Raw genomic sequence first — 22,459 nt, 5'->3', positions numbered from 1 at the left:
TTCAGCAGAAGAGTGAATCCGTGTGAATATTAGTGCAAATCCTTTTCTACACAAAGTCAGCTATAAATTTTTGTAAGCCCTTGGAAGTCTATGATTGCAGTGGATTTTAAGAAAGTGTCAGATGAAATGCTTGTTAGAAAAGGAAGTTCTGGGAATCCCTGGGTGGCTCAGTGGTTTAGCGCCTGCCTTTGGCCCAGGGCATGATCCGAGTCCCACATCCGGCTCCCTGCATGGAGCCTGCTTCTCCCTCTCCCTGTGTCTCTGCCTCTCTCTTTCCTCTGTATCTTTCATGAATAAATAAATAAAATTTGAAAAAAAAAGAAAAGGAAGTGCTTTTACTTAGAGAAATTAATTCTTGGTTTCAGAACTAATATATATTCTCTCTCTCTCTCTCTCTTTCTCCTTCTCCTTACCTGTCTTTATATCTCTATCTCTGTCACTTCCTCTGTCTCAAGGAAGAGTGATTTCCTGATTCTATACACATAAAATATTTATGGAAAGTCACAAACTTTACTGGCCAATTCAGCCTTCTTATTCCGTTTTGGGTGACTTAAACCCTACATATTAATACTAACATTCCTTGGATGTTGATAGATGAGTAAGAATCAGATTGTGTATTTCGTAAGAATGACGGGAGGGGGGGGGTTCCCAAGAGCTACAAATTCTGCAAAACAAATCCCTTAAGTAAATAATGGAAAATGATAGTTTATTTTAAGCCCTTTGAAAAGTTGAAAAATGATGCAAAAGGAAAGGGCTCATCTGTTCCTAGTCAGCTTTTGACCTTTGACTATATAAACACAAGACACACATGACCTAGAGCTAGGAAACAGAGCATTATTTCTCTACTATTCAGATGGACAAAATGAACCTTCCCATTAAGTTTTACAGAGATATACTACAGCACTATTACACAGCACATTGCATTTAATAATTTAGTTTTTAAAAAGGCAATTGTTAAGATTTTTGGCAATCTCAGTAACTTTTTTTTTTTTTTTAATCTCTGAAGTGAGGAGATTGCACCAGATTTTTTCCAGTTTTTCCTGCTCTAAAATGCTAATACCAGGACTCATCAAGACAGGCTATCTCAGAATCCATACACTAATTCTTGTCCTTTCACCACAGCCCTTTCTAATTCTATCTAATTCTATCCCATTCCATCTTGACATTAACACACAACTGTTAACACACAGAAGTGAGCAAGCTCCTGCCAAAAGCATCTCACTTCTAGAAAGGACAATGAAGAACCCAGCACCAACATCAAGTGCCTTTGTTACTATACACTGAAAGTACCTGGTAGGAAGTGGGCCACAGAAGAAGCAGGAACATATCTCCTCTAAGCTTTTTTATTAGCAGGAAGGATCAGTTTTTTTTTTTAAGATTTTTATTTATTTATTCATGATAGACAGAGAGAGAGAGAGGCAGAGAGAGAAGCAGACTCCATGTAGGGAGCCCGATGTGGGACTCAATCCCAGGACTCCAGGATCACTCCCTGGGCAGAAGGCAGGCGCTCAAACGCTGAGCCACCCAGGCATCCCAGGAAGGATCAGTTTAGAAGGTTAGTTATCAGGCAGCCCAGGTGGCTCAGTGGTTTATTTAGTGCTGCCTTCAGCCCAGGGTGTGATTCTGGAGACCTAGGATTGAGGCTCACGTCAGGCTCCCTGCATGGAGCCTGCTTCTCCCTCTGCCTGTGTCTCTGCCTGTGTCTCTGCCTCTCTCTTTCTGTGTCTTTCATGGATAAATAAATAAAAATCTTTAAAAAAATAGAAGATTAGTTATCTGCCACCTTGCAATTCAGTTGCTCTAATAATTCATCTCTCTTTACTTCCTTCAGGTAGAAAATTCATCTCTCGTTACTTCCTTCAGGTAGAAAACTTACCCCCAAGAAGCTTTATTTATGGCAATTCCTACATAGCATTCTAGTCTTAGCTGGATGCAAACTCCTCCAGGAAGACTTAGGCACTCCTTCTAACTTCCCATTTTGTCTTGCACGCATGCTCTCTACTATAATAATTTCCTTGCAGTGTGTTAGGTCTTCCCAAGAAGGGCTATGGTCTTCCATCCTTGTATCTTCAGTGCCCTATCGCCTACCATATAACTAGAGCTGAAAAGATATTTGTCCAGCCCATGAGTGAATGAAAGACTTTTCTGACCAATTTCACCCTGCTCTGATTACTCTTTCATTACAGGTTAGGTTGTTTATACCATGCCACAGAAGTACTTGAAGCAAATAAACTAGTTAGCTGCAAAATAATATTTCTGAGTCAAGGGATATCTATATGAGCAAGGAAATTGGCTATTTAAAGAAATTTTATGTAGATCTTTTTGTAACTGGTCAAGGAAGACATGAATTCAGATTTGCACAGGAATTTTAAGGAGCAGCCTTGTGGGAGAGAGTCCAGAGCTGCTTCTTCTGCCTAAAATTAAAACTGTCCAAAGAGCCTAAGAACTGGCTCATTTCCCTCTTCCCAGCCCACTCACTGATGCCCTAAATTAAAACTTGAATTAATAGCAGAAAAAGGAAGTATACTCTGAAGAGGTTTTCATCCACTAAAAGGAAGTGAGTATAAAAGACAGTTATCAACTTTTTCACTTTTATATTTTTTATGACACTGTTTCTTAATATGAACACAGCTTTATTTTCTTTTAATAAAAGTAACAGATGTTAATTGAAATAAGTTCAGACAATACAGAAAGCATTAAAAAAATGAAAATTATCTTATGTCCCATCACTCAGAGAGAACTGTTTATTAAGATTTTGATGTGTACCTTTCTATATTTTTTTCTATGCACATACAACAAGTGCAGTCATATTATACATTGATGTTTTGTAAAATTTTAAAAATTAAACTTAACATATAATGGGCATCTTTCCTTTAAAATAAATATTGATCTTTGTTATTGCTTTTAAATCTGCAGGGCAACATCCCATTGTATGGTTGTATTGTGATTTGTTTAATTAATTCTCTGTTGATGACAATCAGTTACATGGCTTCCGGGATTTCAGTATTATGAATAACACTATGATGAACATACCTGTTTGTAAAACTTTGTAGATTTTTCCAGTTATTTCCTTAGGATAAATTCACAGAAGTAACACTGCTGGATAAAAGGGTTTGCATGTAAAGAAACTCAATATATACAGTGCTGAATTACTCTCTGGAGAGGTTGATCCTATCTGCATTACTATTATCACTGGATGAGAAATTATTGCAGTTAGCAATAATACAGCAGTTAGCAATCGATACAGCAGTTAGCAATCTTAAAATTGTACCTATCTATTGAGCAAAAATTATGTTCATTGTTTCATTACACTGATTACCTGATAGGGAAATACTGATCAAATTTTTTTTTAAGATTATTTATTTATTTTAGAGAGAGAGAGAGTACACATGCATGCATGCAGGTGAGCAGGGGGAGCGGTAGAGGGAGAGGAAGAGAAAAAATCTCAAGCAGAATTCCCACTGAGCATGGAGCCAAGCAACGGGCTGCATCCCAGGACCCCGCGATCCCAGCCAAAACCAAGAGTCCCATGCTTAACCAACTGAGCCACCTCAGTGCACCCTGCACTGATCAAATTCTTAGAGGAAACTGCACTTGAGTCTTGGAGGCGACTAAAATTCAGTCCCACAGTAAGGAAGTAACAAGAGACCTGAATCTCATAATGGCTCAGGTGACATTTTGCTTATTATTTTCTTGGACAGTCTGTTCTTGAGGTTTGTGTAGTTAAATTATTGGCTGTTTTGATTTTCATTTTCCCTTTTGGTCCCACATATCCAAGATTAACTTGAGAAGAATTTGGAAAGACCATGAAGAAGTTATTCATTATCCTTACATCCTCCCTCACCTCAGAGTGAAATAGCATGAAATAGGTCTAACACCTCAGTATATCACTGTGACCATATCATTCTTCTTTGCATCCCCAAATTTCCTGCCTGAAAGATCTTTATTCCCTTCTCTCTCTAAAACTCTTACTCTCCAGCAATAACCTTATCTCTTTTTTGCCCCTCCTTTGAGTTTTGACTCAGTTCCTCTTCCCTCAAAGCAAGACTAGAACTGCATTTCATGTTATTCATTAGAAAACCTGATAAGGAGATTTTACATTAATCAACCTGATATTTTATTTGACCTTTATAGGTTTAATCAGTACCTTGTTCATTCAGTCGTCCACTTTGAATGCCTTCTTCCTTTCCTTCATTTATCCATATTCTACTCATGCTTCAAGATGAGATCTGAGCCCCATTCTTTTAAGAATACTAATTTCTCACTTGTACATTATTTGGGTTAAGGATAAGCCAAAATCATGCTGAACATTACCAGATCCTTTGGACTGGTGAACAAAGTGGTATTACACTTACTGGCATTGAATAACTGTTGAAAGCATTTACTAAAAAAAAAAAAAAAAAAAAAAAAAAAAAAAAAGAAAGCATTTACTTTGTCATCTTCAAGGAAGTGTTAACAGACTAGACTCTCCTTTACCCCATCCTTAATTTTTTAAACATTACTCTTTGCACTCTTTGCTTTTGCTCCTAGGTAACGGAAATTAGGGACACCGCTAAGTCTTTGCTTGGACTGTTAGACACCAATGAGATATACATCTTCTCTATAAGCACCAATGAGATATATACTTTCTCTATAGAACTAATAAGATGCTATTCTACTACGTTAAGACTCCCAAGCTAACATTTACTGCTGAGCACTTACTCTATGCTCAGTATCTTTTTTTTTTTTTAAGATTTTATTTATTTATTCATGAAAGACAGAGAGAGAGAGAGAGAGAGAGGCAGAGACACAGGCAGAGAGAGAAGCAGGCTCCATGCAGGGAGCCCAATGTGGGACTCGATCCCGGGGCTCCAGGATTGCACCCTGGGCAGAAGGCAGGTGCTAAACCGCTGAGCCACCCAGGGATCCCCTCTTTTTTCTTTTTAAGCATACTTTATTTATTTGTGAGAGGGACAGAGAAAGCACGAGCAGGGGCAGGGGGAGAGGGAAAAGCAGACTCGGGGCTGGATCCTAGGACTTTGGATCATGACCTGAGTGGAAGGCGTACTCTTAACCTGACTGAGCAACCCAGGCACCCCTGTGCTCAGTACTTTAAAAGAACTTCACAGGCATTAACTAATTTTATCCCCATAATAAAGCAATGAGGAGGGTACTATTACTAAACAAAAGCCTGGAGAGACTAACTTGCCTAAAGCCACACAGCTGCAAAGCAGTAGACATAGAATCTGAACCAGCAGCCTCATTCTAGAGCCTGTTCTCTTAAGTGCCATGACAGGTATGCCCCTGAGATAAAGAAATCTGCTGGAGGAACATTTGAGACCCTTTGAAAGGTAAGAGTTCTTTTTCTTCCCAGGAATGCTGTAATCTTTTTTTTTTTTTAAAGATTATTTATTTATTCATTAGAGAGAGAGAGAGAGAGAGAGGCAGAGACACAGGCAGAGGGAGAAGCAGGCTCCACACAGGGAGCTTGACGTGGGACTGGATCCAGATCCCGGGGCCCCAGGATCACACCCTGGGCTGAATGAAGGCGGTACTAAACCACTGAGCCACCTGGGCTGCCTGGAATGCTGTAATCTGCATATGATACTTGGAATTGCTGCAACCATCTTGTGACCAGGAGTTAGAGCTGAGTATGGTGGAGTAGAAAGATGCAAGGCTCTCAAGTTTTTAAGGACATCCTTGAGAAACTGAATTATCCAATCTTGGAACTGCTCTACCTTTGGAATTCTTGTCATGTGACATAATACTGAACTAAATACTGTTTAATTCCCTTCCATTAGGTTTTCTGTTAGTTGTATGGAAAAACACTCTCACTGATAAGCATACTCCAATCAGGGACATACAGCTCTTTCAGAGAGTCCAAATATCTGTACCATGTGCAAGTTTTTCATTCGGTTAACAAGTACAGCATGTCAGGTACAGTACAAGAATCAAACAAGTTGGGAAGGGCAGATTTCTCCACTCATGGAGAATAATAATCTGTTGGAAAATGTGGTAATCAAAGTGGAGGCAGGTATATATATAAGGAAGGTATCATGAGAACTAACCTATACCAAGAGGTCAGAGAAGTGCCTAATAGAATCAGGTGAATGCATGTTTACCAGATTCAAAGAATCCATGCCATATCGGTATCATCCATTTGTAAGTTTCTTATATATTTAATTTGTGATATTTTCTGGTTTTAGTTGTATACGACATAGTGTTATGTGTATAATAGTGTTAGGTGTATATATATTTAGGCAGATTTACAATACAATAATTATTTTTTAAAACAGATTTCTGATCTTTTTAAAGTTTCTTTTTTTTAGTAATCTCTCTACCCAATGTGGGGCTCGAACTCATGAGCCTGAGATCAAGAGTCACATGCTCCCGGGACTGAACCAGCGAGGCAGCCCTATAATAATACAATAATTTAAATCAACATGGAGGCCCAGAATATTTTTCCCTTTTAAATGTAAATACTGAAACCAAGTTAGGAGAAGCAGACTGACATAAAAGATAAGCAAAGAAATGGGAAGGAAGCCTTTCTTTGGTGTTTATCTCTGGCTAACTGGCTGGCGGCCTTCTTGTGCCTTGAACTTCATAATTTGTAAGGTGTGACTTGTAAATGGTTGCAATGTAATACTGCAGCGTTTTTAAATTCACGAAGCACAGAATTTTAAAACCCCTATACTGCTGTGAAAGTTCCAGAAACCATTCACCAGTTTAGCAAAGCAAATGGGCAAAGGGAAGGGGTGGTACAGGACATGACACACAAGAAAAGAAGGCAGTGAATGAAGGTGAAATCAAGGGGTAGTAAAGTGCCTGGTAAACTCTGCACAGCAGGAAGCAGCGCTGTCCACATTACTGCTACTGAGTAAATACTTGTTGGAATTTCCAGAGATGACCAAACAAACATCAAGAAGGAAGTGGCTTTTTTTTTTTTTTTTAAGTTTTATTATGGAAAACTTCTGACGTGTACAAAAGTGCCGAGAAGAGTCACGAGACCTACCGCATCTTCAACCGTCATTACTCAGGGCCAGTCTTGCTTCCTTTGTCTCTCCAATGTTCTCAGGCAAATGCCACATCTATTATGTCACCCCTAGTATGTCGGCACACATCTCTAAGGCAAAAAGAACGGGAAACGAGGCGTTTTGTGTCGAGCTCACTCCGTGGCAGCCCTATCGTCGACTTTATAGCTTGTAAAATATGGTTTACAAGTGGGTTAAAATGGGCTTTTTTTTTTTTTTTTTTAAGTAACCACGATTAAAAAAAAAAAGCAGGTGGTCAAATCCCCAAAAGGCTCTCCGGGAGGGAAGCAAGCTCACCCCACGCCTCCAGCTCGGCAGTTCAGGCCCCAGAGGCCCCACGAGCAGTCCAGGGCCGCAGCCCTCCGAGGTGCAGGCCCCAGCCGCAGCGCGCGGGCGCCAGCCAGCCCTTTAAGGACCTGGCTGGCCTTCGCCCCGCCCCCTCGGAGGAAGTCTCCGCCCCCTGGGCCCCGGCAGCCCCCGCGCGCCTCCGCGCGCGCCCCCGCCACCTCGTCCTACGGAGCGGCGCGCCGCCCTGGACGCGCGGGGCCTGGGCTCGGGGGCGCGCACGCCGTGCGTCCCAGGCTCGCTCGCGACTCTCGCCCGGTGCCGCCGGGAAAGGCCGACGGTGCGGTCCGCCATGTTCTTCTCCGCGGCGCTCCGGGCCAAGGCGGCTGGCCTCACCGCCCAGTGGGTAAGGAGGTTCGGAATGAGTCCGGGCGCTGCCGCCGCCCGTCTCTGTTTCTCGGTGTCTCCTTTGGTGGTGGGCACGCGAGAGCGCTGGGCTCTGCACGGCCCGCAGGCGGCGGCAAGGACACTGCGGCCTTCGCCCTCGCGCGGGGAGGCCGCCAGCAAGGCGCTCCGAGGGAGGGTCGCAGGCCGAGCTGCGGCGGGTGCGTGGTCTCCCTCCAGCCCCGGGAAGCTTACGCCTAATGTGGTCGAGGAGAGGAAGAAGCAAGGGCCGTCTGGTGCTGTGTGTGCGCCCGCCCGTCCTTGCGCGGAGCCCAGGCCTGGCCTAGCTCGGCCTCAAAGGTCGCTAAGACCCCCGCCCGCGAAGGAGGACCTTGCCTGTCAAGCCCGGTGACCCGGTTGCTGCCAGGTTGCAGGGGCGGCGCGCTGGAGAAGACTCTGAGATTGTAGGCTCTGGCTTGCGTGTCCAAAGCTGAAAGAGCCTTTCCTTAGGCGGATAGAAGGCGTTCGATTGACTGCCTGTGTGTTGCAGATCGGAAAAGTTAGGTGAATAATCGTATCACACTGTGAAAGAACACCGCAGGGACTGCACCCAGAAGGATTTTAGAGCTTGGATGGGCTTCTGACACCCGAGTACATGCCCTTATCTTAGGCAAGGAAAGCGAACCTCAGTTCGAAACACTCATTCAACTTAGAAATGGGGATCCCAGGAATGACGATTATAGCAGCGTTTACTGGAAAAGAGACACCCCTTCCCCTTTGTTTCCCCTAGCAGTAAAATAGAAAGGTTGGGTCAATGCTTAGCAGAAGACCGGGCGATAGTGCACAGAGTTAGTTAGGCCTGAGTTTGGATGGTGGCTTCACTGCCTTTTCTAGCACTTAGTTTTCTTAGTCATAAAATGGGAAGAATACTCCCAATTTGCAGTTTAGTCTTTCGGTAGACATTGGAGGTCCTACTGCACTGCCGGGCTGCAGGTAAAAATATGGATAATAATGATAGGTAACATTGGGTGACTACTTTCCATGTGCCGGGTTCCCTTTTAAATGTTTACATTCTAAATCTCATTTATGAGGTTGGTACTGTTATTTTTCCCTATTACAGATAAACGGATTTAGACAATCCCTGTTCTTGTGTAGTTGATAGTCTCACGTAGCAGAAACTTTAGGACGAGTATGGTACAGTGTTAAGAGATATGGATAAGGTCAGTTTGGTTTGAAGGTGGTAGAAGATTTTCCCTGGAGGCACTACTAACAAATTGGTGATAAGATCACATAAATTAGGGAGAGGGTATAATAGGTGGAAAGGACAACATAAGAAAAGGCTGTTTTTATTGGTAGTTAGCAAGAAAAAGCTTAATGTCTCTAAGAAACCTCAGTGTTGCTGGACTCCATTGTTAGAAGCAAGGTGAATGGAGAGATGAAGTGAGAGAGGTGGGCAGGGCCCAGATGTTGGAGCTCCTTGCTGTCCATGCCAAAGATTTCGGCTTTATCTTAGAGGCAATGCTGAGCCAGTGAGGATTTTAAAGGAGTAGAGGGGCATGGTCAGATTTCTCTGTATTGGATAGATAGCTGCATGGGAGTGAGGGAATACATTTGACCAGAGCCAGAGGCAGGGAGACAAATAAGGCTCTTGCAGAATCCCAGGTGAGGGGTGATGGGGATCAGACCTTGTCTACTGGTTGAAATGATAGAAATAAGAGTACAGATAGATTTTAACTTCTTCAGTTTTTGAGGCAAAGGGTTATTACAGATAAATTGAAAAACAGTTTAAACAATGAAAAAGTATCTTCGGGTAGTGGAAGAAAATTTCAATGAAATTTTATGTTGGTTTCTGCAGCTGTTTTTTCTTTGTTCAAATATTACCTGGTATGTAATGTATACCCAATAAATATTTGTTGAGTTGATGAATAAGTTTTTGTTGTTTTTCATTTTCTTCCAATTTTATTAAGCAATCTAACAAATCTTTCTAAGGTGTACAGCAAGGTGGTTTGATGTAGTTCAATTTTTATTACACAAGTAATACATTGTAGGAAAAAACATAATATTGGGAACAGCAAACAGAATAAGCTCAAAAAATAAAAATTACCATAGTCTCATTGGCCTGGAAATTACCAAAATGTTAACATTTTTGTGTCTGCAATTAATAGGACTTACAGAATTTTTTTTTATTTTTTTATTTTTTATTTTTTTGGTAAAAATTGGATGGTAATTGTTCGCCCTGTTTTGTAGCCTGTTTTTTTCTCATTAAACAATATTTTTATTTTTTTATTTATTATTTATTTATTTTATGATAGTCACACAGAGAGAGGCAGAGACACAGGGAGAGGGAGAAGCAGGCTCCATGCACCGGGAGCCCAACGTGGGATTCGATCCCGGGACTCCAGGATCGCGCCCTGGGCCAAAGGCAGGCGCCAAACCGCTGCGCCACCCAGGGTTCCCTCATAAAACATTTTTGATCCACATTCCTTATCAGTAAATATTTCTTTTTTTTAAGATTTTATTTTTATTTATTTATGATAGACAGAGAGGCAGAGACACAGGCAGAGGGAGAAGCAGGCTCCATGCCAGGAGCCCGACGCGGGACTCGATCCCGGGACTCCAGGATCGCGCCCTGGGCCAAAGGCAGGCGCCAAACCGCTGAGCCATCCAGGGATCCCCTCAGTAAATATTTCTGTATGGTCATTTTTAATGCTGTGTAGCATTCTACGGTGAGGATGTTCTATAGCTTATATAACCAGGCCTTTCTAACCTTTTCCAAATAGAATAATCAGAATGACCTAGAAAAAGTCAGGGAAAGTATAAGAGGTCCCACTAATAAAGTTCCTTTCTTAAAGAGAAACCATTAAGGAAACCATTTGTATTTTCAGAGAAATTGCTTATTCTGTTATAATTTCTGCTGTATTAGCTAACTGCCAATTTCTTTACCATAGACATCAGTTTATCATTGCTTTAAAAATACCCATAACTTAGTACTGTCTAGAAGTGCCTACAAGACAATAGTTGTGTGATCTTTTAAACCATATTTCTTAATCTGGAGCCTCATTTTTGTTTCCTGTAAAGTACAGTAATACCTTATTTAGTGATTATCAAGAATTGCCTAAAAATGTGAATTGTGGAGCAGTAGACACTTAGAATAGGTTTATTCTCTTGAATAATTTTCCATGGCTTTCTGTAATGTTGATATCACTTTGCAGCTCATCACTCACTGCCTCATTCCCAAGCAACTGCTTAATTCAGTAGGAGTGAGGGAATTGTGGCATTTTCAGCATTGTATTTTCAGCCTTAAAATTTGGGTTCTTTTTTGTAGTTTCTATTTGATCTTTTCGTTCATTGAAGATTTTTTTTTTAATGTCCATAAACTTGAGTTTAGCACTTTTGAAATTGTTGTGTAGTAATCTCCATTGATTGTCTTTTTTCTTGAAAATGGGCTGTTTTGTTTTATGTTGAGTAATTTTGGATTGTATCCTAGACATTGTGAACTATAGGTCATAGAAACTCTAGATTTTGTTAATTCTTAACTCTGTGGGTGTTTTTGGTGTTGTGGCAGGCTGTTAACTCAGTTGAACTTGAAATATAATCCAACTCCCTTGTTGGCAGCAGCTCAAATATTGCTTCACTTCTTTTAGCTGGGCTGCTTGGAGTTGGCCCCAGGTGCATGCATGGTTTGGGGTCAGCCGCAGAATTTGTGGCTTCTCTCTGGCTCTTCCTTTTCTTCCATTTCCCACTTTTTCATGCCTGTGGTTGTCCCAAACTGTCCTATGGTTTTTCAAGCCATTAAAGCTACATGTTTTCTCTTGGGGTTTTAGCTGCGCAGCACAGTATTGACAGGGATCTGCCATCAGGCTAAAAGATGTTAAGTGTAAAGCAAAAAAACCTTGATTGGCTTCATCTAAGTATAGACTCCCCTTCTGTGTCTGCCATTTGGTGGTTCTCCAGTGCCTTCATTGGAGAGTGTTTTGGGTTTTTTATTTTTTTAAAAACATAGTTTATGCAGAGTTTATAGTTGTTACTCAAAAAATAGTTTATGCAGAGTTTATATTGTTTGGCCTGATGATATCTACTCAGCTACTCTACACATGGAACCTCCTGTGGTGGCATTTTTCCATCTAAATTTTCTAAATTGTAAGTTTTGTAGAATGAACTGTTTTCCCATTCCATTTAGAAGTTCTTAAACCTGAGTTTTCAGTGTCCCAGGGTATTTCCATTTTAGCTCAAGGACTCTAAAGGAGTTTGTTTTTTTTCTTTAAGGCATTTGTTTTAGTTTTCTATGTTGCTATCACAAATAAATTACCACAAACTTGGTGACATGCATAACACAGATTTATTGTTTTATGATTCTCTAAGTTAAAAGTTTGACATGGGTTTCCCTGGGCTAAAACCAAGGTGTTGGCAGAGCTACTGGAATACTGTAGGGGACAGTCTGTTTTCTTGGCTTTTCCAGCTTCTAGAAAAAGCTGCCCTTATTTGTTGGCTCATAGCCCCTTTCTTCCATCTTCAGAGCCAGCAAGGGCAGGTTAAACTCTCACATCACTGACTCTGCTTTCATCATTTGTGACATATCCTTTCCTAACTTTTCTCCTTCTTCTACATTTAAAGGGCCCTATGATTATCTTGAACCCACCCTGATGATCCAGAATAGGAGTTTCCCTATTTTAAGGTCAACTGATTAGCAGTCTTAATTCGATCTACAACCATAGTTCTCTTTTGCTATGAATATTAATATATTTAGAGTTTCCCAGGATTAGGAAGTCGGTATTTTGGGGGCATCATTACTCTGCCTGCCATGACCTTAAACACTTAACAGAAAGAGAAAATGAGTAAATTTACTTATTCAGTGAGGTTCAGCAGGCCACTACTGCATATTACAAATTCAGATCCTTATATTGGAGATGTGAACTCAGTTTCTGTTTCAAAGATATTTAGGGATGCATGGGTGGCTCAGTGGTTGAGCATCTGCCTTTGGCTCAGATTGTGATCCTGGAGTTCTGGGATTGAGTCCCACATGGGGCTTCCTGAATGGAGCCTGCTTCTCCCTCTATGTCTCTGCCTCTGTGTGTGTGTGTGTCTTTTTTTTTTTTAAGATTTTATTTATTTATTAATGAGAGATAGAGAGAGAGTGTGGCAGAGACACAGGCAGAGGGAGAAGCAGGCTCCACGCAGGGAGCCCAATGTCGGACTTGATCCCGGATCTCCAGAATCAGGCCCCGGGCTGAAGGCGGCGCTAAACTGCTGAGCCACCTGGGCTGCCCTCTGTGTCTTGTCTTTTATGAATAAATAAATAAAATCTTTAAAAAAAAAAAAAACAAAGATATTTATAAATAGCTGAACTCCCTTCTCATTGGGCACTGTTTAATATCAGCCCAGTACTTTGGGTAATAAAGTATAGGTTCATTGACATATCAGTTTGGTTTTCCATTTTGACTCACCCCCCACTTCTTGAGTCTGTCAGGAAACAGTCGTAGGAATTTTTTTTCACTCAACAAGCACTAAAGACAACGTGTTTAAACACCTTTCTTTGCTTTGTTGTAACAGAGGGAAAGTGCCTTATATGTGGGATACTTTGCTGAGTGTCATCTCGTTTTGTAGGTGAGACAGCTGAAGACTGTCAGATAAATATGCCTCAAATTACACAGTAGTAGGAGCCTGAACTCGGTTTGTTGGCAATTCCCATTTGTTTTTTCTTTTAACTGCTTTTCTAAGTTACTCAGGTTTACTGAGGGAAATTGGTATGTACGGTGAAGATTTAAATTTAATAGGTGCTATAATAGTAGAGAGGCTTTCCAATGTTTGCAGAGACCAGAGAAATGCTTTTACTCAAGAAGAGAGATGCGGGGAGATGCGGGTTAACTTTGGTCATGATGCATGCAATTTTGTTCCTAAGGGAATATCATGATAGTATCATGCAAAGAAATATTACAGTTTGAAAAATACAGGTAATGACATGCTCTTTTCAGATGGCTACATATTGCTATAAGTACGTGTCCTTAATATTTTGAAGTATGGAGAAGGAAGTTCCTCATTATCACTAACTAAATACTCCTTAGTATTCTTTAGTACTTCTAAAGATTCTGGGTTGGAAAAGATCACCTAGCATTTCTTATTCTTGGCATCATTACATTCTGAAGATCATATACCCTAAAGCAGTAATTCCCAAACTGGATCTAAAGAATAACCGATGATGCTTTAAAAATATACATACTCGAGCTCCTCTTGATCATAGGTTTGTTAAATTTTAAACAATATACGTTTGTTGGAGTATTAGGCCTTAGGACTAGAAAATAAAATAGTTTACATTTATATAGTATTTATTTTTGTTTATTTGATTTTCAAGTCAAAAAATTGTGCTAAAGTTTTACCAGTTAATTCTTTAAGTTAAAAGCTCTTAAAATCACTTAAACTTTTGAAAATGAGGTTTGCTCTTATACTCAACTTGTAATTATTTAGGGTCTTATCTGTTTTTGTGATTATTGAGGCCTGTAGCTTCATTTTAGGGGTACAAGAAGAAAAAGTAATGGGAAACTGGAGTGTTACTATTTAAAGTTCCAGTAATAATAATAATAATAATAACAACAACAACAACAGTAGTGGCCAGTACATAAATACTTATAATGATACTGTGCTAAATACTTTCTCATTTAATCTTTAACAGTTTAAGATAGGCACTGCTTTGATTTTATAGATGAGCAAACCTAGGCACAGAGAGGTAGAGTAACTTGCTCAAGGTTACAGTACTATAATTGGTGAAGATGAGACTAAACCTAGGTCTATTGATTGAAATGATGTTTGGATATTTCATTTCTATGAAGTATTCTTATCCTTATGAGTGTTGTTTGTATCCACATTGGATTTTACGTATCTCAAGAGTGCTTTGTTTAATTTATGGTCAGGTTAGACAGTATCGTTGCCATTGATATGGTTATCCTAATCTGTAATGCTCCTATAAAACCTGTGCTTTTTGCGTAGCTTTTCTGTTATATAATTTGGCCAAACTTTGGTTGCTAATTCTCTTAACAGTGCTAGAAAAATCACTGAGATTTTGTTACTTTGAATTAGCATTTTTAGTTAAATTATTGATGGAACTTTATTTGGAAGACATTTGTAAGAGCCTTCCCATATAGATTTGAAAATATAACAGAACTTAATTTTAGTGGTTAAAGCATGTATTCAAATTAGGCAAATCTTTATCTGGCTTTTCATTTATTTAGTACTGAGATCTAGGGAAAATTTTTTCCTTTGTTTTTTGAGCCTTAATTTGCACATCTCTAAAACAGATGGTAATAATACCTGGTAGGGTTGCTGGAAGGAGTGAATGTGTTACTCTAGAAAGTTGGTAGCACAGTTTCTGATGCAGAGTAAAGCACTTGTATTTCTTATCACTGTCTTTGAAGTAGATAAGTTACTATTAGCCCACTCATCATCTACTTTACTAAACTAAAATGCACTGAAAACTTTTATTTAAAGTGTAGAAATACCTACTCTGAATGTATCATAAACAAAGACTGTTGGGGTAGTTTTTTGTTTTCAGGTCTTTGCTCTGACAGCCGAAAGAAATGGCTTCTGGTTGAGATGGCAGTGGAGGAGGCTGTAGGTAATAGGCAGGTAGGTAATTGGTCAACAATGGCAAGTACAGAGGGAGCCAGTATCACTTTCCCTTTACCAGATGTTTCACATGTGAGTTGTGACCCCCTGCAGGTGCACACTTACATTGTGGATTTAATCTGTAAGTGTTTGAGGTAGTGTGAAAGGTATATTCTTTGCCTGAGTTGGTTGCTCATAAAAGAAAACACCGATTTTCAGTGCCTGACCTTAGTCCTATCTTTCTGACTAATTAGGTTACTGTTTCTGTCAGTTTCGTTTTGCAGCTTCCTTATCCTTTAAGTTCCTCTGGCTGGATGTGTCCTTTTATAGTGCAAATAACTGAGAACTGGTGAGCAGAGTGGATATACTGCTAATGTTTGAGCAACAGAGGAAACTAATTTTAAGATTTTTTTTATCTATTCATGAGAGACAGAGAGAGAGAGAGACAGAGACACAGAGACACAGGTAGGTAGTGGGAGAAGCAGACTCCATGCAGGGAACCTGACATGGGACTTGATCCGGGTCTCCGGGATCAGGCCCTGGGCTGAAGGCGGCGCTAAACCCCTGAGCTACCCAGGCTGCCCTAGAAACTAATTTTAAACAAATGTAGAGCTCATGAAAGATTCTGTTCTTGCGAGAGGGGTGTGTAAGAATATAAAATTTCAATTTTTGTTATTTTGAGCTCTTAGGATTGGTAATGCAAATAATTATTAAAAAGGGAAGGGCTGGTTTGCCTGGGTGGCTCAGTGGTTGAGTGTCTACCTTCAGCTCAAGTTGTGATCCCAGGGTCCTGAGAATGAGTCCCGCTTTGGGCTTCCCGCATGGAGCCTGCTTCTCCCTCTGCCTGTATCTCTGCCTCTCTGTGTCTCTCATGAATAAATAAATAAAATCTTTAAAAAGGGGCGGGGGAAGGGCTAATAGAGCAGACAGTTTAGGTCCAAAAGGCCTGGGCTATGACTCCATCTCTGTCACTAATTTTTGTGGTATAGGGCAGGTTACTGTTTCTGAGCCTAAGTTCCTTTAAAAGTAAAATAGAAATAATAACCATAGATTTTTGAGAAGTCAATGAAAAAAAGTATCTTGAAGTACTTAACACAAAGCTACTCAAGTTGAATTCAAAGAAAACACTTGCTATTATTTGCCTGTTGTAAATAACTGGTGTTGGAATGCCTCTTCATTCCAAGGTAAAACTAAATTCAAATGGCTTATTAAGTGGTGTAAAGATGGTAACTCAGACTTTTCATATCTTATTTATTCTTTTATTGCAAGTGTCTAATGTGGATGTCATAATGAATACAAAATAGGTGAAGCTTTAAAAATATGTAAAAGACATGGCAGCTTTGAAAATGGCCATGTGCTACCTTGATATGAATGGGTAACAGTTTATGCCAGTTGAGAAGCAATGGGGCTAATATTTATCAGTTTGCCCTAATTTGTTTCATTGTTTTATAAACAAATTATCTGAGCCTTTTTTCTACTATTTTGAAGAAGTTTTGGCTTCAGACATTGAAATTAAGTTGCTCAAATGCTACGCTAATGTGTATATATACATATTTAGGTATTCTATAGGAAAAGAAGAGTGGCATTTACTGTTTTTTTGAAAAAAGTTTTTTAAAAAGACCGTAAATTTAAAAAAAAAGACAGTAATTAGCTTGTTTTAAATAAAGGACATACATACATACTTCTCTCTGTAAATGAGAATGTGGTGAGCCAATGGAGGAGGCAGGTCTTTTCATTTCTAATCTGTCTTCCTGTGTGTGGATGCATTCCAGGTTTTCTTCATTAAATTTCTTGATTTCTTAGATCTGTATACTTCTAGAGCTCTGATATCAAATAGTTCCATTCAAGTGGCTAATAATAAGACTATAACTTATAAACATTAGCCCTAAGATCTTATATCAGTTCTACCAGTAATTAGTTACGTGATCTTGAGAAGTTTTCATAACTCATTTAAACCTCTATTTTCTGGAAATTATACCCATTTTGCATGAAAATTGTAAGAATTAAATAATGGAAAAGCTTGGTGACTGACACATAGTACTTCTAAAATAATAATGATAGGTAATATAGTACTCACTACATGCCAGGCAGCATATTAAGCACTTTTTACATAGATTATCTTATTGATTGATTGTTTTTAAAGATTTTATGTATTTATTCATGAGACACACACACACACAGAAGCAGAGACACAGACAGAGGGAGAAGTAGGCTCTATGCAGGAAGCCTGACGCGGGACTGGATTCTGGGTCTCCAGGATCAGGCCCTGGGCTGAAGGCAGCGCTAAACTGCTGAGCCACCTGGGCTGCCCTAGATTATCCGTTTTAATCTTTAGAACAGTCCTATGAAGAATATACAGTTGTTAATACAATTTTACAGATGAGGAAAGTGGCTCTGGAGCTGGGCTTTTTCTTTTCTTTTTTTTTTTTTTAAAGATTTTATTTATTTATTCATGAGAGACAGAGACAGAGAGGCAGAGGGAGAAACAGAGAGGCAGGGGCTCTCCATGCAGAGAGCCTAATGTGGGACTCGATCCTGGGACTCGAGGATTATGCCCTGGGTGGAAGGCAGACGCTAAACCACTGAGCCACCCAGGCGTCCCTGGGCTTTTAACAACTTGGCTATATTGTCTTTCTGCAGATAGTATATTTATGGAATATTATTAAGTACCAGTGATAGATCCCAGTTCCTGAGATGTTAGACTGTGGCCAATGTGGCTTTCAGAAATGATGAAATTGATGCTTCCTATTTGGTATTGGTCCTTTTCACTGTCAGAAAGACAGTATTTCAGCAATTAGTTTGGTGACATTAGGCAGGATGATTTGGACTGGGGAAGGGTCAGCTAGAAAGCTATTAGAGTAATACACAGACCTAGAGTAATATCTGAATAGAGTAATGATAGAGAGGAAAAGGACTAAAGACTATTGATTTGTAAAAATTGAAATGTTGGGACACCTGGGTGGCTCAGCGGATTAGCACCTGCCTTTGGCCCAGAGAGTGATCTTGGAGTTCCTGGATTGAGTCCCACATTGGACCTGCATGGAGCCTGCTTCTCTCTCTCTCTGCCTGTGTCTCTGTCTCTGTCTCTCTCTCTCTCTGTGTCTCTCATGAATAAATAAAATCTTAAAAGTAAAGATAAAAAATTGAAATGTGGCACCTGGATGGCTCAGTGAGTTAAGCGTCTGCCTTGGGCTCAGGTCATGATCCCAGTGTCCTGGGGCGCCCTGCTCAGTGGGGAATCTACTTTTCCCTCTCTCTAAGCACCCCCCCCCCCCCCGGCTTGTGCTCTTTCTCTCAAACAAAATCTTTAAAAGAATAAAATAAAAATTGAAATGTAATTAATATATACACATGGCAAAAAATTCAAACAGTATGCAAGGATATATGTATCATAGAATAAGGGTACAAGGATATATATTATGATAAATATATTAAATGTGTTACATATATTAAAGAGTAAATTTCCTTCCCACTCCACATCCTTGATCCCATTTTTCAGAGATTGCCACTGTTACTGGTTTCGTTTGTAATACCTCTATATTCTTTATTTTATAATATTTTCTATATTTTGAAAAATTAGTGGGACATGCAGACTGGGTATATTTGTAGATCTTTCCATCTTGCTCAGAACTGTGAAGGCTCTGAGGTTTTACCCTACTTGCCAGCCAACACGTTAAACCTGCCTTGGTGTAATGGATGCTGACGGAGACTCCTAGGTCAGGGACAGAGGATTTTATTACTCAGGCCATAGGAGGGTAGCATAAGCTTCATGTTCGAATTGATTCCCCTTCACCCTCACATCCCATGGGAGTGAGATGGAGCAGCCTGGGTGAATGCTATGCATCACAACTGAGGAACCCAATCCCAGTTGCAAGAGAACTTGCTCAACCTTAGCCTGAGAGGGAGATACTCTACAGAAATCCTTGAAAAGACAGTCTGGAACAAGAACTGTCAGTGGCTAGTGCCTCTGCTCCTGTGCAGAGATGTGCAGAAACTGACACTCATGGAAAATTGTCTGCCAGCACTACTACTTCTTCCTCTCCAAATTTAAGTAAAAAAAAATTTATAGGCTAATTTCAGTGATGAGAAAGGAGAAATAGTATTTTTTAACCGTCTAATATACTTTCATCAGAAAAATTGATGGTCTTATATATATATATGGATATATATAATATATGGATTATATATGGATATAAATAATAAAAATTATGTGGAAATTCAGGAAGCTCTCACTAATCTGTTCTTTATGACAATATGGCAGTGACTCTTAGAGTCAGCTAACAAAGCGCAGTTTTAAAATCTGTTCTTAAGGAACGTCTGGATGGCTCAGCGGTTGAGCGTCTGCCTTCAGCCTAGGGTGTGACCCTGGTGTCCCAGGATCGAGTCCCATGTCGGGCTCCCTGCATGGAGTCTCCTGCTCTCTCTGCCTCTGTCTCTGCCTCTCTCTCTCTCTCTCTCTCTCTCTCTGTGTCTCTCATGAATAAATAAAATCTTTAAAAATAAAATCTGTTCTTAAAGTGCAGTTATTTAAATCTCCCATTTTTCAGTTATTAAATGTTTTATCCCCATGTCAGCTAAGCAGATGTAATGATGCTCTAATAGGTTATATAGTGCCTTCAGAGAAACTATTATTTGAGCCTCAAAACACCCTAGTAAGTAAACAACCCTGTTTTATAGGTGCAGAAGTTGAGACTTAAGAAAATTAAGTGACTTGTGCAAAGTCACGTTAGTAAGCAGATAGTGGTGATCTAAACCCAAATTAAAATTTTTTTAAATCTGAAACTCCAGCATTTTTTTCTAGGGCTTAGCTGTTTTTTTTTCTGACTATTCTCAATCAGTAGTGTGTTTTCAGTGATTTGGACTTTAAAGCACATAATTTTGGTTAGAAGTGTCTGTGTCTGTATTTGCATATAAGCTCATGTACATATCCGGAACTACAGGTCAGCCAGAGAGTGCTTCAAAATAACTTTTCCAATATATATAGCTACATAGCCCCAGAGACCAGTTTTCAAGATTATCTCTGTATTTTTCACTTTTTTCCTGTATTTTTCATTTTAAGTAAAGTTATGTGGCAGATACTGGAATAATGAGGAAGGGATCAAATATTAACCCAAAACTGAAGAAGCGATTTTAACTTAGAGATTGGTGGTGTTTAATTTGGTCATAATAGGGAAGTTGGAAAGATAAATAGGATTAAGAGTAATGGTGTTAAGTTTCATTTTGTACTTGAATGTTTTGTTTTACTATTTTTTAAGATTTATTTGTTTGAGAGATTATATGCTCGCATGAGCAGAAGAGCAGAGGAAGAGAATCCTCAAGTAGATTCCCCTCTAAGAGTGGAGCTTGACCTGGGCCTCAATCCCAGGACCCTGAGATGACCTGAGCTGAAGTCAGGAGTCTTGCACTTAGCTGACTGAGCCACCTAGGCACCACGATGAATGTTTTGTTTTAAATAAGATTTTTTTGTTTGTCAGTTAATCCATGCTGAATAGGAAGCATGGAAAATAGAGAAAAATAGAAGAAACTATGAAAATAAGAATCCCTTACAATCTTGTTAACATCATAATGGAAATAGGCACTTAAAGTTATGGCCTTTCCAGTCTTTTCATTAATATCTATATTGAATATAATTGGGATAGTAGTTTATGCTTTTTTGGTTTATTTAACTCTGATATTTTCCAGTTATGATTGTGGCATGAATACATCTTTCAGTGTCATTCTTTAGGAAATACAATTTTTGGCAGCTTTATAATATGATTTTTATTGGAATTATTAATATTTACTTAAAACCTTCCTAATTTGGGCTTTTTTTTTTTTAAGGTTTTATTTATTTATTCATGAGAGACAGAGAGAGAGAGAGGCAGAAACACAGGCAGAGTGAGCAGCAGGCTTCATGCATGGAGCCCGATGTGGGACTCGATCCTGGATCCGAGATCATACCCTGAGCCAAAGTCAGATGCCCAACCGCTGAGCTACCCAGGCGTCCCTGGGCTTTTGGTTGCTTGTGTTTTTCTATAACATTACAGAGAATATATTTCTGTATAATAAACCTTTATCCTCTTTTTATACTATTGTTTACAATAAAATTCTAGAAGTAGAATTACCAAGTTAAAAGATGGAAACTTTCTTTAGTCTGTCTATAAACCGTTGTCAGTTTGTTCTCCTTGAAGGCTAAATCAGTTTTTACTTAATGTGTAAGCATACCTACCTCTTCATACACTCAGCAGAATTTTTATCCTTAAAAAAAAAAGTGCTAATTTGATAGCTGGAAATATCTCATTTAAAAATGCATTAAAAAAAATTATGTGCAAGAGAGAGTGAGCATGAGCAGGGAGTGAGAAGCAGACTCTCTACTGAGCAGGGAGTCCAATGCCGTGCTCCATCCCAGGATCCTGGGATCAAAACCTGAGCAAAAGGCAGTCACTTAACCAACTGAGCCATTCAAGCCCCCTAAACATGTATGTTTTAAATTACTAGTTAGTTCATTAACAGTTATATTCTGACATTTCTGTTCCTATTTATTCATTTTTCTCAATAATTTATATGTGTTTATGATCTTTTCAGGCTGTTAATTTTTTGTCATCAAATGTGTATAAGATTCAGGAGTCATTAGCATGGAGTTAATATTTAAGAATGAATAAACTCTAAGGGGCAAAAAAAAAAAAAAAATCTATGGAGAAAACCTAGGACAGAGCTGAGCCCTGAGGACAGCCTACCCTGAGGAAGTAGGTAAAGAGCCAGTAAAGTAAACAATGTTAGGGTTCAGAAGTTAGGATAAGAGGAGACTGGATGCTTTCCATTCTCTTAAATTAATTCTTTATTATGAAATCTTTCATTCTCAGAGTATAATTAAGTAATTCACTAATGTTACTCAGTAAAAATGTTCTTTGATGACAAAAAAATCTCCGCTGAAGTGATGCAGGAATTATCTTCTAAATTTTAGTTTCAGTTAATTTTTCAAAGCTTTATGCTGGTCTGTTTTGTTTGTTTTTAACAGTATTATTTGGGAACTATGCCCTTAGTTTTATGTTTATCTCCGTCTTGGTTCTGGACAGGCAAATCAGGAATATAAGCAAAAACTTGTATTTAATTCTTAGATTGACCCTGAAGCATTTTGGGAGAATTTTTGTGTGTGTGTGTTTTTTTAAAGATTTTATTTATTTATTCATGAGAGACACACAGAT

General features: G+C 39.3%; 2 protein-coding genes across 21 annotated transcripts in view; one reads left to right on the top strand and one right to left on the bottom strand.

The window, feature by feature from the left end:
- Positions 1-22,459, bottom strand: part of LOC144315452 (uncharacterized) — a 91,275-nt gene that overhangs the window by 46,944 nt on the left and 21,872 nt on the right. For 3 of the 20 annotated variants that reach the window (XM_077899985.1, XM_077899987.1, XM_077899986.1), the window contains exon 2: positions 3,034-3,099. The exons of 14 other annotated variants lie outside the window; for them this stretch is intronic. In XM_077899985.1, coding sequence (XP_077756111.1) covers positions 3,064-3,099 — 36 coding nt within the window. In that variant the 3' untranslated portion in view covers positions 3,034-3,063. Of the gene's footprint in view, positions 1-3,033; positions 3,100-6,991; positions 7,259-22,459 lie in introns of those variants that run through there. 3 more of the 20 variants (XM_077899988.1, XM_077899989.1, XR_013381157.1) reach the window with 2 other exon arrangements.
- The window catches only part of NDUFV2 (NADH:ubiquinone oxidoreductase core subunit V2), a 33,883-nt gene continuing 18,859 nt past the window's right edge, over positions 7,436-22,459 (top strand). The window contains exon 1 of the mRNA XM_077899994.1: positions 7,436-7,701. Within this exon, the coding sequence (XP_077756120.1) occupies positions 7,648-7,701 (54 nt within the window). The 5' untranslated portion in view covers positions 7,436-7,647. The remainder of the gene's footprint in view (positions 7,702-22,459) is intronic.

This window comes from Canis aureus, chromosome 6 (genome assembly GCF_053574225.1).
Source record: "Canis aureus isolate CA01 chromosome 6, VMU_Caureus_v.1.0, whole genome shotgun sequence".
NCBI lineage: Eukaryota > Metazoa > Chordata > Mammalia > Carnivora > Canidae > Canis > Canis aureus.
This window is presented reverse-complemented; position numbering and strand designations above follow the sequence as displayed.